Source organism: Cebus imitator, unplaced genomic scaffold, assembly GCF_001604975.1.
Source record: "Cebus imitator isolate Cc_AM_T3 unplaced genomic scaffold, Cebus_imitator-1.0 Scaffold36, whole genome shotgun sequence".
Taxonomy (NCBI): domain Eukaryota; kingdom Metazoa; phylum Chordata; class Mammalia; order Primates; family Cebidae; genus Cebus; species Cebus imitator.
In genome coordinates this window covers 9084919-9100795 of record NW_016107351.1, presented here as the reverse complement: position 1 = coordinate 9100795, position 15877 = coordinate 9084919, and the positions used below count along the sequence as shown (strand labels likewise).

Here is a 15877-nt window from a genome sequence, read left to right as displayed (position 1 = left end):
CCCATGGCTGGTCTCCTAGTCTGCTGGTCTCAACCTTCAGCTTCTTCTGTGTGTGCCTGCTAAGTTCTCAGGTTTATATCGGCACAGGATGGGGGGCGTGGTGGGTCAGAGTGGTCATGGAAAATGCAACATTTGGGCACAAAAGCAGGAGTGCCTGTTCTCATTTAGGTCTGTGGGCACAGGCCTAAGGATGGAGCCTCACCAGGGAACCTGCCCTTCTCTACCCAGCACTTTCCTGCCCACCTCCCATATCACTGGCAAACAGAGATAGCCACTGTTAATATTAGTAAAAGTAGCTCTGGTATTATCCTATGCATATTTTTATTAAAATTATATTATGTAATTTGAATTACATGTATTCCTTTTCCTATTTCACACAAATATCTCTCTGTTATTCTATAGCTCTTGTTTAAGAGCTAGACAAATTATTTAAAATACTTGATTTAATTAATTAAGCAATGCACTCTTCTTTTTTCACATTTTTACAGGGCTTTCATTTGTTTTAGATAAACTGAACCTCCATTTGGGCAGGTCTTCTAAAAACCCACAAATAAATTGTCTTTTCGAAATCAGAATGTTTCCTCCGCTATTGCTTAGCATACCTGAAGATTATAAATCTAAAGTACAAAAATGTTAAGGACACTGAAAAAAAAAGCTCGGTTTCATCGAGTTTTAGCTTTTAAAATAATGCAACTAGAGTATTTGATTTTGAATTTCATTATGAGCAATATTAGTAGAAGTGGATGAACACTTCAACTTGACTGTGTAATTTATTTTTACAAAAATCTCTTTAGAGATCCCTGTCTAGTCAGCAAATAATTGCTCTAACTTGGATTTTAATATTAGCACTGAATGATTTATGTACATTAAATAATATGATTCTCACTAACCATTTATGAGCTTAGAATGATTATCTCCCTTCTGTGCATAATCACACTTCAGGGAAGAAAGGTTAAGTGGTTTGCCTAAGATCACTCAGCCAGTCAACGGATTATCTCAAAATATGATCCTTAAGTCTTTAAATCATTAGACTCGGCTGGCCTCAGCAATACTTGAGAGGCATAAAGGATATGCACTTAGTCTCTTCCACAAACGATTTATGTGGCATAATATCTCATTTGTTTTTAGGGGTTTTTTTTTTCTTGTGACACAATTTGGTCTGTAAGTAAACATGAGACATCATTAAAATAAACATGATATGAATTAACATGTGGAAAAAATTCTGGGAGACTTAGCAGAACAATTTCCAACATAGTACCTAAACCAGGCAGATAATATAAACTATCATTTGTGGAAGGGTCAGAGGGAGAAAAGAAAGAATAACAGAAAGCAAACAGAGTAGAATAGCTTCCTTTGGTGGAGCTTCGGTTCCAGGTTAGATTTCAACAAGCTCTGAATGAAACAAGCAGAGATCTTGTGCGTTCCCTGAGAGCAATTCTCTCCTACAACACACAATTCACACTAAATGGGAAACTGCAAAATTCAAAAATTTTAACTGTGACCTGATCAGACTTAGAAATGACCTGGGTAAATTAGAGTGGAAGCCAAAAAGGTAATGGAATGATTTACTGGAAGGACAGTATCAGATTCGTATTACCTAGCAGGCGGGGAGAAGGAACCAGCCCACAGCTGTGCCTTTAAGAGCAGTAAAGGAAAGTAGGAGCTTAGGATTTGTTTTTGTTTTTGTTTTTTTCATTCAACTAAGTCAACAAAATTATTTTAAGAAAAAGTAGTACTAAACTATTTAACCAATAATTGTTTAATAAAATTGACTTGTTGTTTTAAAAATAAAATGACCAGCTTCTCCTGGTCTGTGAGGAATGGCTCTGGTTTTAAAACTGAAAGTCCCACGTCCTGGGAAACTCCTCAGGCCCAGGCAAACAAGAAAGTCTGGTTAAAATAAAAAATAAAAATTAAGTGTGATCGTTGTTCAAAATATGAAAAATACAAATAAGGAAAAATGAGAAATTAAATCATCTACACTCTCGGTATGCAGAAACAGCCACTGTTAATCTCAGTAAACATACTTGTATTATCTCTACGAAATAAACTTCATGCAATGCAAGTTACTATTGCTACAATATAGCAGGTGCCAGGGTAATATTGTTCGGATTTTCTTTAACATTCTAAATAAACTGTTTTAAAAGTATGTATGCCAAGTGCCTTACTATAGGTACCTTTTCATATGATTGCATCATTTTATAACCTCTGATAAATTTTCAGTTGTGTGTTAACCATTTCTGCTATTCATTCTATAAATTCCCTTAACCTTATACTTTTCTTCATCTCTAAGACACAGTACAAGCTGGTACATTAACAGCATGCTTTCTGAGTTCTGATTACTGTATCACAGTGTAATCTCACTGCTCAGGGGTATGCAGCCTTTCATTTCTTATTCCATTTCTATTTCCCTGTAGGCCAGGGAGGGGAGATTTCTCCCTGGGAGTTTAGCATCATTTAACATTGATGTTACTTGTCCAACAATCTCCTGCATGAGTGAGACCACATGTCAACCACAGTTAGCACTTAAAATTTATCAATACCTACTTATATACAAGAAGCTTTTTTTGTTTTGTGGGAGGTTTAACTTCCTGAAAGCATTCCAAGTCCAGTTTTAAAGTCAGTAGGAGAGAAGGAAAATAAAATGTAGTGTTAGAAAAGAAATACATCTTTTATCTACTTGAAAATGTCCACACTTGGCTGGAGCCATATTTCAGGATTGTTGCAATCCAGAAAGTACCTCTCTTAAGAAGTACTTACTATCCACGTGTGAAGTTATCCCTTTCTTGCCAATAACACACATAATAATGGCCTCTTCTGTTTTGTGTTTAGCTACACAATGCCTGTTGGGAGTCCTGGAGTTGTTTGTATGATTGAAATGACTGCAGATGGAAAACCTCCAGCACAGAAGAAAGACACAGAGACTTCCCATGCCTCTCAGGTAGGTATGCAGATATCCAGTTCCAAACACTAATTGTGCCCTCAGTATTTCAAATAAGTATATTTTTATGTTACTAAGCAGTAATCGTTGGTTTTGAAGAGCATCTTTATTTCTCCCTTCATTTCATTATTTATCCAGTCTACATTCAGGAACCAGTTGTTCACTTTCCATGAAGTTGTATGGTTTTGAGTTCGTTTCTTAATCCTGAGTTCTAATCTGATTGCACTGTGGTCTGAGAGACTGTTTGTTATGATTTCCTTTCTTTTACATTTGCCGAGGAGTGATTTACTTCCAATTATGTGGTCAACTTTAGAGTAAGCATGATGTGGTGCTGAGAAGAATGTATATTCTGTGGATTTGGGGTTAAGAGTTCTGTAAATGTCTATTAAGTTTGCTTGGTCTGAATCTGCATTGAAATCCTGGATTTCCTTGTTGATTTTCTGTCTCATTGATCTGTCTAATATTGACAGTGGAGTGTTAAAGTTTCCCACCATTTTTCTGCAGGAGTCTAAGTGTTTTTTTAGGTCATTAAGGACTTGCATTATGTATCTAGGTGCTCCTGTACTGGGTTCATATATATTTAGGACGGTTTGCTCTTCTTGTTGTATCGATCCTTTTACCATTATGTAATACGCTTTTTTTTCTCTTTTGATTTTTGTTGGTTAAAATTCCATTTTATCAGAGACTAGAATTGCCACCCCCACTTTTTTTTTGCTCTCCATTTCCTTGGTAAATCTTCCATCCCTTCATTTTGAGTCTATGTGTGTCTTTGCACATGAGATGGCCTTCCTGAATACAGCACACCAATGGTTCGTGGCTTTTTATCCAATTTGCCAGTCTGTGCCTTTTGATTGGGGCATTTAGTCCATTTACATTTAATGTTAATATTGTTATGGGTGAATTTGATCCTGTGATTTTATTACTGGTTGGTTGTTTTGCCCTTTGGTTGGCATGATTTCTTCATTGCATTGTTGGTCTTTACCATTTGGTTCTTTTTTGCAGTGGCTGGTACTGGTTTTTCCTTTCTGTGGTTAGTGCTTCCTTCAGGAGCTCTTACAGGGTGGGTCTGGTAGTGACAAAAGATGTTCTTCAAAACCAATGAGAACAAAGACACGACATACTAGAATCTCTGAGACACATTCAAAGCAGTGTCTAGAGGGAAATTCATAGCAATAAATGCCCACATGAGAAACAGGGAAAGGTCTAAAATCGACACCCTATCATCAAAATTGAAAGAGTTAGAGGAACAAGATCAAAAAAACTCAAAAGCTAGCAGAAGACAAGAAATAAGTAAGATCAGAGCAGAACTCAAGGAGATAGAAACACAAAAAAACCCTTCAAAAAAATCAACAAGTCCAGGAAGTGGTTTTTTGAAAAGATCAACAAAATAGATAGACCTCTAGCCAGACTATTAAAAAAGAAAAGAGAGAAGAATCAAATAGATGCAATAAAAAATGATAAAGGGGACATCATCACCAATTCCACAGAAATACAAACTACCATCAGAAATTACTACAAACAACTCTATGGACACAAACAGGTAAATCTGGAAGAAATGGATAAATTCCTGGACACTCGCACTCTCCCAAGACTAAACCAGGAAGAAGTTGAATCCCTAAATAGACCAATAACAAGGTCTGAAGTTGAGGCAGCAATTAATAGCCTACCAACTTTAAAAAGCCCAAGTCCAGACGGGTTTACAGCCAAATTCTACCAGAGTTACAAAGAGGAGCTGGTACCATTCCTTCTGAAACTATTCCAAACAATACAAAAAGAGAGAATGCTCCCCAACTGATTTTGTGAGACCAACATCATCCTAATAAACCGGGCAGAGACATAACTAAAAAAGAAAACTTCAGGCCAATATCCATGATGAACATCGACGCAAAAATCTTCAATAAAGTACTGGCAAACAGAATGCAACAGCAAATCAAAAAGCTTATTTGTCATGATCAAGTAGGATTCATCCTGGAGATGCAAGGCTGGTTCAACATTTGCAAGCCTATAAATGTAATCCATCACATAAACAGAACCAAAGACAAAAACCACATGATTATCTCAATAGATGCCGAAAATGCCTTCAAAATTCAAAAGCCCTTTATGCTAAAAACCCTCAATAAACTAGGCATCGATGGTACATATCACAAAATAATAAAAGCTATTTATGACAAACCCACAGCCAGTGTCATAGTGAATGTGCAAAAACTGGAAGCATTCCCTTTGAAATCTGGCACTAGACAAGGATGCCCTCTCTCACCACTCCTATTCAATATAGTATTGGAAGTTCTAGCCAGGGCAATCAGGCAAGAGAAAGAAATAAAGGGTATTCAAATAGGAAGAGAGGAAGTTAAATTGTCTCTATTCACAGATCACATGACTGTGTATTTAGAAGACCCCATCATCTCAGCCCAAAATCTCCTGAAACTGGTAAGCAAATTCAGCAAAGCCTCAGGATACAAAATCAATGTGCAAAAATCACAAGCATTTCTGTACACCAATACCAGACAAACAGAGAGCCAAATCAAAAGTGAACTCCCATTCACAATTGCTACAAAGAGAATAAAATACCTAGGAATACAAATAACAAAGGATGTAAAGGACCTCTTCAAGGAGAAGTACAAACCACTGCTCAACGAAATAGGACGAAAAGAGATGGAAAAACATCCCATGTTCATGGTTGGGAAGAATCAACATCATGAAAATGGCCATACTGCCCCAAGTAATTTACAGATTCAACTCTATCCCCATCAAGCTACAATGAACCTCTTCACAGAACTAGAAAAAAACACTCCAAACTTCATATGGAACCAAAAGAGAGCCCACATAACCAAAAAAAACCTAAACAAAAAGAACAAAGCTGGAGGCATCATGCTGCCTGACTTCAAACTATAGTACAAGGCCACGGTAATCAAAACAGCATGGTACTGGTAACAAAACAGAGACATAGACCAATGAAACAGAACAGAGGCCTCAGAAGCAACACCACACATCTACAATCATGTGATCTTTGACAAACCTGACAAAAACAAGCAATGGGGAAAGGATTCCCTGTTTAATAAATGATGTTGTGAAAACTGGCTAGCCATGTGCAGAAAGCAGAAACTGAATTCCTTCCTGACACCTTGCATTAAAATTAACTCCAGATGGATTAAAGATCTAAACATAAGACCTAACACCATAAAAACCCTAGAAGAAAACCTAGGCAAAACCATTCAGGACATAGGCATAGGCAAGGACTTCATGGCTAAAACACCAAACGCAATGGCAACAAAAGCCAAAACAGACAAATGGGATCTAATTAAACTCCAGAGCTTCTGTACAGCAAAAGAAACAATCATTAAAGTAAACCAGCAACCAACAGAATGGAAAAAAATTTTTGCAATCTACCCATCTGACAAAGGGCTAATATCCAGAATCTACAAAGAACTAAAACAGATTTACAAGAAAAAAAACAAGCAAACCCATTCAAAAGGGGGCAAAGGATATGAACAGACACTTTACAAAAGAAGACATTGATGAGGCCAAGAAACATATGAAAAAATGCTCATCGTCACTGGTCATTAGAGAAATGCAAATCAAAACCACATTAAGATACAATCTCACACCAGTTAGAATGGTGATCATTAAAAAATCTGGAGACAACAGATGCTGGAGAGGATGTGGAGAAATAGAAACACTTTTACACTGTTGGTAGGAGTGTACATTAGTTCAACCATTGTGGAAGACAGTGTGGCAATTCCTCAAGGACCTAGAAATATAAATACCATTTGACCCAGCAATTCCATTACTGGGTATATATCCAAAGAATTATAAATCATTCTATTATAAAGACACATGCACACGTATGTTCATTGTGGCACTGTTTGCAATAGTAAAGACCTGGAACCAACCCAAATGTCCATTATCGATAGACTGGATAAAGAAAATGTGGCACATATACACCATGGAATACTACACAGCCATAAAAAAGGATGAGTTCGTGTCCTTCATAGGGACATGGATGAATCTGGAAACCATCATTCTCAGCAAACTGACACAAGAACAGAAAACCAAACTCCGCATGTTCTCACTCATAGGCGGGTGTCGAACAATTAGAACATGTGGACACGGGAGCATCACATACTGCAGTCAGTCGGGGGTGGCGAGGGGAGGGACAGCTGGGTGGGGAGGATGGGGAGGGATAATGAGGGGAGAAATACCATATATAGGTGATGTGGGGATGAAGGCAGCAAACCACCTTGCCATGTATGTACCTATGCAACAATCCTACATGATCTGCACGTGTACCCCAGAACCTAAATTATAACAAAAAAGCAGTAATCATATTTCTTAATTGAACAGATTCCTTGTAAAAACTCTCAACAAAGCACCAGAAAATTCAACTCATACTTTAGGGATAAATATATTTAATGTTGCCTGTCACCATAAAAGTATCATCAAATTTAACAATAAACTGTTTTCCATTCACACTTTGGATTTAATATATTGTGCTTGATTTAAAAAAGAAAAAAAACAGCTCCAGAGTGGGGAAACATTAGCAAATAGAACAATTTGTTTTAAAAACTTATGTTTTCATAGGATATGATAGTACTTGTGTGTTAAAAAAAAAAAAAAAAAAAAAAAAAAAAAAAAAAAGGTCATTCCCAGTCTTCCAGATGTGAATTGGCCAGAAAATTTCTTTTAGAAACATCCATGAGTCTAAATTAAAAGAAGAGAGAATGTCTGTCCTTCCGGAGACAGGGAAATTTGCTGAATTCTTTCAGTTTTAATGATGTGGTTGGTTACATGCTTCTTAATCTAACTTTATTGCAATACATAAGTTAAAGAATGCCTGGTTCATTTGATCATCATGGAGAATTAATCTGTATAATTAGAGCTCTAATTTTGGTAGACATTAATGCTGCCACTATGCACTGCCTTAATGAATTGGAAATTTCATTTTATTTCCATTTATTTTATATTGTCTCTTTTGAGTATACATAGGCTTCCAAAAGAAGCACATAATAACATATAACATTTGTATAAGCATATTATATTTTCCAAATTATGGCCTTAAATATTATGTCATTTAATATCCACAAGAAGCCTAAAAAGGTAGAATGATTATCTCTTTTCTGCAGCTGAGGGATACTGAGTATCTTATTTGCTCAGAATTTTATAGTGAGAAGACAGGAGACTTGAACTCAGTCTCTGTTTCCCAGCGCTTTTGTGTTCCTTTATAATACACCATACTGCTCCTCATTTGCTACTGTAGCCGACTCAAAATTATTCAAGTGGGTTGTTAGGGTAGGAATAAAATTGTTTTTATGTTTTAAAACATAAAACAAATGTTTTTTGTGAACAAATAAATTGTGAATCCCAAGAGGGCCACATATTTAGATTCAAGACATGGAATAGTCAAGCAGTAAAATACATATGAATCACTTATAGTGAAACATGTAAAGCATTCAGTATGACTATATCTTTACTAACTCCTTATAATCACCCATTTTTTATACTGAAAGTTCTGTTTTCTTATGACTAGCGTAAAATATTCTACATTAACTTCTACATTAATGAATCACATTTTTAACAAATAGTATTCAGTAAGTGCTTAATAAATATCTTTTTGTTGTTGAAAATGATAAATATGACATATTTATAGCATCTTTGACAAATCAGTCACCTTGTTCTATAGGCTGATCAAATGAAATAGGGATCAGAATACCCCAAGTAATGCACATGCACACACAGAGACTAACACAGGGGAGTAGAATTTATTATTTCAGTGGAAAATCGTCTGGATAATTTTAGGGTGGTAAAGACAGAATGCATGTAGGCACTCTAAAGCCTCAGTGACTGTTCCTTGCTGCCACTACAGGAGCTGTCACATGCTTTTATAACTTGCTGCTTCCTTAAGTTCACCCCCAACTCAAGTGCTCCTAAGCCTGGGTGAATCAGTGCTTTCTCACAGTGTTAACCCCACAGCTCAATATGTTCACTCTTGTAGAAGCTATATGTGGTTAGATTCTCTCATATGCATTTCAGTCCCAGAGTTATGGTTTATTACAGCCTCCAGGGGCCAATCTCTATGGCATATGCCCTCTTTTCTCCAAGTCCTGGCAGGATCTTGTCTGAGAAAGAATACCTAAAGGTGGCTTCCAGTTGTGAATTATACATTTTGCTACGGCCTTTTCCTCTATTATTAAAGTGGGAGGAAGATGGAGGTTTCTGGAATAAGGATACAAGAACTGAAAATTTTGCAAGCGGAAGCTATTTTTTAAGTCATGGACTTTGGCACAAAATATCAGAATGTGTTCCAGCCCTGCCTCTACTCATTATAACTTAGTAGGGATTGTTAAGTATATTCAAAGAATCATTATATGCAAAATAGTATTTTTCAGTGCATAAGCCCAAAACAAAGCCAGAGTAAAACCAAAGTAGTCAAATCTCAAATGTGATATTCTAGGTTGGATAAGGAAAAAGAAAAAAAAAACCTATATTAATTTGGAGGTCTTTTTGGTAATTTTGAAAGTAAAAAGTAAAAATTTATTCTTACTACTACTAATAATAGCTAAAGTATATAATGCTATGTCCTAGACATTGTTCTAAGCATTTTTCATATTTTAAATTATTCAATAATTACCAAAATATGAAGTAAATATTATTATTACCTCCAAATACAGAAGAGGAAAATTAAAGCATAAAGAGACTGAGTGTTCTGCCCAAGATCTCACAGCTATTTAGGGATTCAAACCCAGACATTCTCACTAGATAGACCATGCTTTTAACCAAAACTATGTGGTCTCACATTTTATATGATGTTTTCCTTTTTTTATTTCTAATCTGATTTTTTGTTTTGTTTTTTATTTTACTTTAAGTTCTGGGACACATATGCTGAACGTGATATATGATGTTTTCTTTCATTCTGTTGCAACTATTACTAAGCAAACAAAAGTTATGTGTACAGTAGATTACTGTACCCAGAGCGGTATTGCTAGATCAAATGGTAGTTCTATTTTTTTTTTTAGAAACCCCATACTGTTTTCCATAGTGGTTGCATCATCTTACATGCTGACCAACAGTGCTCATAAATTTCCATTTCTCCACATCCTCGCCAAGACTTGTTATTTTCTAGGTTGAATAATGGCCATCATAACAAATATGATGAGATATTTCATTGTGGTTTTGATATGCATTTCCCTGATGATTGGAGATGGTGAGCAACAGCCACCTGTTGGCCATCTGTGTGTCTTATTTGGAAAAATGTCTATTCAAATCTTTTGCCTATTTTTTAATCAGGTTATATTGGGGTCTTGTCTGTCTGTTTTGTGTGTTTGTTCATTGCTATTAAGCTGTATAAATTACTAATATGTTTTGTATACTAAGCCTTATCAAACACATGGTTTTCAAATATTTTCTCACATTCTGTGTGTTGCCTTTTCACTCTGTTAATTGTTTTCTTTGCTGCACAGAGGCTTTTTAGTTTGACATAGTCCCACTTGCCTATTTTTGCTTTTGTTGCCTGTGCTTTTGGTGTCATAGCCAAGAAATCATTGCCAAAACTAAAGAAGCATTTTCCCCATGTTTTCTTCTTGGGGTTTTATGGTTTAGGGTGTTAAGTCTTTCATCAATTTTGAGTAGATTTTTATGTACAGTGTAAGACAAAGATCTAATTTTTTTTTTTTTAGTTTTCAAAATCCTTGCTTTTTAAATGATACCATTACTTCCTTATACAATAAAGGGATTTCAGAAGAAACAAAGGAAAACATACTATTGACTGTCTTATCAGTATACTGGCAACATCATTATAGAGCTAAATATATGATTCCTGAGGATGAGTGGGGTTACCTTCTTGAAAGTAGTTTCCTACTATGTGGAAAATATTGTGGAAAGTGGTCTAGAGTCTTCCTTAGAATGTGAACTTGCCTTAATTCTTTTGTTATTATCATCACTATAATGGTCAATAAATGTTTTCAATCCAAGATATTCCTGTAGCTTTCCTGTCAGGAACTGCCTTAATGAAAACTAAAGATTTCAAGGCCTCTCAGGGTCTCTCAGTTCCTAGTGGAAAAGAACTGACTTGTGACTAACGGAGAAATCCTGGGACATTCTTAAAATAATGAAAATCCTTGGGAACATGTACTATTTTCCTACTTTCATTAGAGTAATTGTTACATAATCAGATTGAACATACTTATCCGTTCCTACTTAAGATTTGCCGCTTGACTGATGTATTAGAATTTTAATGCCATATAATTATATATTGTAAATTAAAGCAGTGTAGCATACTGGTTGAAAATAGAATATTTTACATTTTATTACATTTTCACTAACTGTGCTGCAGTTAAGTTCTGAATTTTCTACTGCCTCGAGACATCTTTCAGATATAGGCCAAATGCTTGCTTATTTTGAAATGAAACTCTTTTGCATGTGAATGACCAGTTTTCCAGAGACCATTTGTTGAAGACTATTCACTACATGTATTTGTGGCACCCTTTTCAAAGATCATTTCACCATGTGTGCATGAGATTTTTCATAGCCTATTATGTTTCATTGGTTATACAGGTCTTTATGCCAGCACCATACAGTTTTGATTACTATAGCTTTGTAATATACTGTGAAATCAGGAAGTAGAAACCTCTCCCATTTGGTATTCTTTCTCAAGATTCTTTTGGCTATTTGGCACCTTTTGGTCCCATGAGTTCCATGATTGTTTTTTTCATTTTTTGTAAAAATGTCTCCAGAATTTTTGTAGGGATTATATTGAATCTGTAGACTACTTTGGGTAGTATAGACATTTTAGTGATGTTCAATGAATGTAAAATGTCTTTCCATTTATTTGTGCCTCTTTTCTCTTTCAGGAATGTTTTGTAGTTTTAAATTACACGTTTTTTGCCCTCTTGGTCAAGTTTATTCTTATACTATTTTATCCGTTCTCATGTATCATAGATAAAATTGTTTTCTTAATTTACTTTTATGATAGTTAGTAGTCTATAGAAATGTAACTGATTTTTATGCTGATTTTTGTATACTGAAATTTTGCTAAATTTGTTAGCTCTAACAATTTTTTTTTTTGTGTGTGTGTGTGTATGTCAAATACATCATTAAGGTTTTTTATGAATATTAACATGTCATCTGTGAACAAAGATAATTTTACTTCTTTATTTCTTATTTTCATGCCTTTTTTTTTCCTGCCTAACTGTTCCAGCCAGGACTTCTAGTACTATGCTCAATAAAAGCGGTGAGCGGGCATTCTTATCTTGTTCCTCATCTTGGAGGAAAAGCTTTAGGTGTTCACCATTGAGTATGATGTATATTCTGTTGAATTAATTTCCTCCTGATCCTAATTTGCTGACTATCTTTTTCATGAAAGAGTTCAAATTTTGTAAAATGACTTCTTTTCATTTATTGAGATGATTTTGTGATTTTTATTTTTCAGTTTGTTAATGTAAAGTATTATTACACCACAAGGTGGCAGGAAGAAGGATAAACACAGGAGGAAATACCAAACACTTATAAAACCATCAGATCTTGGGAGAATTCCCTCTTTCACAAGAACAGCACAGGGAAACAATCCCCACAATTAAATTACCTCCATCTGGTCTTTCTTTTGACATGTAGGGATTATGGGAATTAAGGGGGTTACAATTCAAGATGAGCTTTTGAGTGGGAACACAAAGCCTAACAATATGAGCATGGAATATATTTTTCTATACTTTCACTTTCTGACTGTATGTAAATCTAAAGTCAATCTCTTGTAGGACAAGTTTTCTTGTATCTCCTTTCCTTTCTTGCTTTTTTCTTTTTTGACATTATAGTAACATAACTTGATTTCATTTTTTGTTTTTTGTATCTTCTATAGATTTTTTTATGATTGCCATGAAGCTTACACAGAGTATTTTATAGCTATAGCAATATGTTTTAAGCTGATAATAACTTCAATCATATAGTAAAACTCTATTTCTTTATTACTCCTACATACATACTTTATGTTATTAATGATAAAAACAACCTCATTTTATATTGTGTACATGTTAACATATTTTATAATTATAGTAATTTTATACTTTTGTCCTTTAATTTCTAAATTCCAAGGTTAACATGCTATAAACCCATGTAACAAACATGCGCATGTACCCCCTTTCTCTAAAAGTTGAAATCTTTAAAAAGAAAATAATCCAGAAAAACCATAAAAATAACAATACAACAAAAAAATTCCAAATGTTATATACACACCATGATTACAGTATTACAGTATTCTATATTTGTATACATACCTGCCTTTATTAGCAAGATTTATACTTTCATAAACTTTTGTGTTGTTGTCTAGTATCTTTCTATTTCAACTTTAAAAACTTCCTTTCACATTTCTTGTAAGGAAGATCTAATGATTAAATCCCTCAATTTTGTTTATGGTGAAAGTCTTCTTCATTCTTGAAGGACAGTTTTGGTGGCAATAGTATTCTTGGTTTGTAGGTTCCTTTAAAAAATGTTTACAAATATATCACTCCTCTCCCTTCTGATGTGCAAGGTTTCTGTGGATGAATCTACTGATAGTCTCATGGGAGCTCCCTTTTACATGACAAGTCACGTTTTTCATGCATCTTTTAAAATTCTCTGTTTTTGGCTATAATATGTCTCAGAGTGGATGTTTTTAGGTTCATTCCAGTTGCAGTACTTCAGCTTCTTGATTCTGGGTGTCTTTCTTCCCCATAGTTATAAAGTTTTTATTCATTATTTCTATGAATAAGCTTTTTCTTCTTTCTCTTTTCTCCTTTTGTGACATCCAAGTGATCTGTCTTTGAATTTTATGATTCTGTCTTCTGACTGACCAAGCACGCTGTTGAACTGCTACAATGAATTTTTAAAGTCAGGAATTATAGTTTTCAGCTCCGAAATTTTTGGTTGGCTCCCTTTCACACTTTCTCTCTTTTCTGATATTTTCATTTTGTTCAGCATCACTTTTCTGTCCTCATTGACCATTTTCAAAATGATTACTTTGAATTTTTTGTCAGGTAATTCAGATAGCTCTCTTTATAAAGGGTTGTCTCCTGGAGATTTATTTTGTTCCTTTGATTATGTTATGCTTTCCTCTTTCTTCCTTTGCTTTGTAACTTTGTGGTGGAATCCACACATTTAATAAAACATTCACTTCTTCTAGTCTTTTTGGACTGGCTTTTTGTACAGGGAAAGATGTTTAACAGTCTGAGAGGTTCTCTGAAATGTTTCCTATGGATACATTTTCTCTGAACTTGTGCATACAGCCTCCCAATTAAAGTGATTTTCCAGTTTCTTTTTCAGTAGCTCATAATCTCTTACTTCTTTCAGTTTCTGTATATGGTACTACAAGTTCTCTGGATCCACCCATCTCTCTTATTCTCAGAAGCCCTAAGAGTTCTAGAGTATGCCAAGTCTCATTAGCACTCTCAGTCAAACAAGACAAAAATTAGTCTCTCAGGCAGCCTTCTGAAAAGCCAGAACATTGTGTGCATGATCCACTCTTTTACCCACTCCCTCCTGAGGGAGAGGCCACCCAGCCACACCAGCCTCTGTTTTCTTTACCCTTGGTCCTTTGAAGCAGGAGTAAGTCTGCCAACACTCTTTTGTTCTCAGCAGCCCCAGATATTGAGAGTAAGCTAGATTCCATCAGCATTCTGAGACAGGTGAGACAGAAAGTGGTGAGACAAAACCCCCAAAAAGCCATAACACTGGATGCATGCCCCAATTTTTAATCTCCTTAGGGAGAAGATAGAAGGTGAGAATTTTCTGATTCCATGCCAAGCCAGGGCAAGAGACTGTGGTGAATGATTGCATATTAGTTTAAACCATCACTTTTTTTCTCAGTGATCCCCAGTGTGATACCCTTTCCTGAGTCAAAAAAAAAAAAATGCCAATCTGTTAGACAGCTCCCCAAAGAGTCTGCATGCTGGACACATTTTAGTCTTCTCTGTCTCTTCTCAAGGAAATACTGGAAGCTGCGAGTTTTCTCTTCATTATGCCATGCTATGTTGGGGATGGGACCTAAAATGAATGAATGCCATAAATTTTTCTTACAGCTTTAATACAGCTGGCTTCATGATCACCTGATATGTGGGGGCCTCTTAATTGTTTCCTAAATTCCTCACAAAGGGAATTGTTTCATGTATTTTTGTTGCATCTGTGTCTCCACAGGAGAAGGAGGGTCTGGGGCTTCCTATTCTGCCATCTTGCTGACCTATATCTTATTATTTTGCCATTTTTTTATTATTTAATTCCTCCAATTATATTTAATTTCTTTACAGATAAGAGTAACCCCATATTATTTTCTATTGACACTTCCCTAGATCAATGTGTTCAAAAAGTAGCACCTCAGTTTATTGGTTGCTTCTCTAAAGTTTAGTTCTTCCTTCAACAAGGTAAGAAGATATTAATTTGAGAACATTTCCTACCCTAGAAAGCCTTAAGAATCAAATATTAGCTGTGAATTATAGGACCAATAATAACTTCACTCATATTTATCAAATTTTTAAAAAAATAACCTTGTGTGAGCTACTGTCCTATGCACTATGCTATATATATATATATTAAATATAAAAGAATATATTAGAATAATAATATAATATTTATTCTGAATGGGATCCCCTGTGCTGAATATAGCAAAATATCAAGATTCTAAGGCAGCATAACACAGGGAAAGAGGCCTAAAAGACAACTAAGAGACTGAGGAAAAGCAGGATTGGATTTCATAAAACAGGGTCACTTGTAAAAATCTTGTATGAAACATCCAATTTTCAAGGCATTTCTATGGACTCAGAGAATCCAAAGATAATTAGGATAAAGCCTCTGTTCAAAAAATAAATACAAATTAATATAGAAGATATCATATGCTTACAGACTATTATACTTCAGGGAAAAGTAAGAGAAAGAGAGAGAGATCTTTTAACTGCAAAAGAATGGGAATTTTGATAAATACTA

At 35.1% G+C, this 15877-nt stretch overlaps 1 protein-coding gene across 1 annotated transcript in view; it reads left to right on the top strand.

The window, feature by feature from the left end:
* LOC108301579 (eyes shut homolog) overlaps positions 1-15877 on the top strand; it is a 1388593-nt gene that overhangs the window by 1090900 nt on the left and 281816 nt on the right. The window contains exon 23 of the mRNA XM_017524691.2: positions 2833-2941. Coding sequence (XP_017380180.2) covers positions 2833-2941 — 109 coding nt within the window. The remainder of the gene's footprint in view (positions 1-2832; positions 2942-15877) is intronic.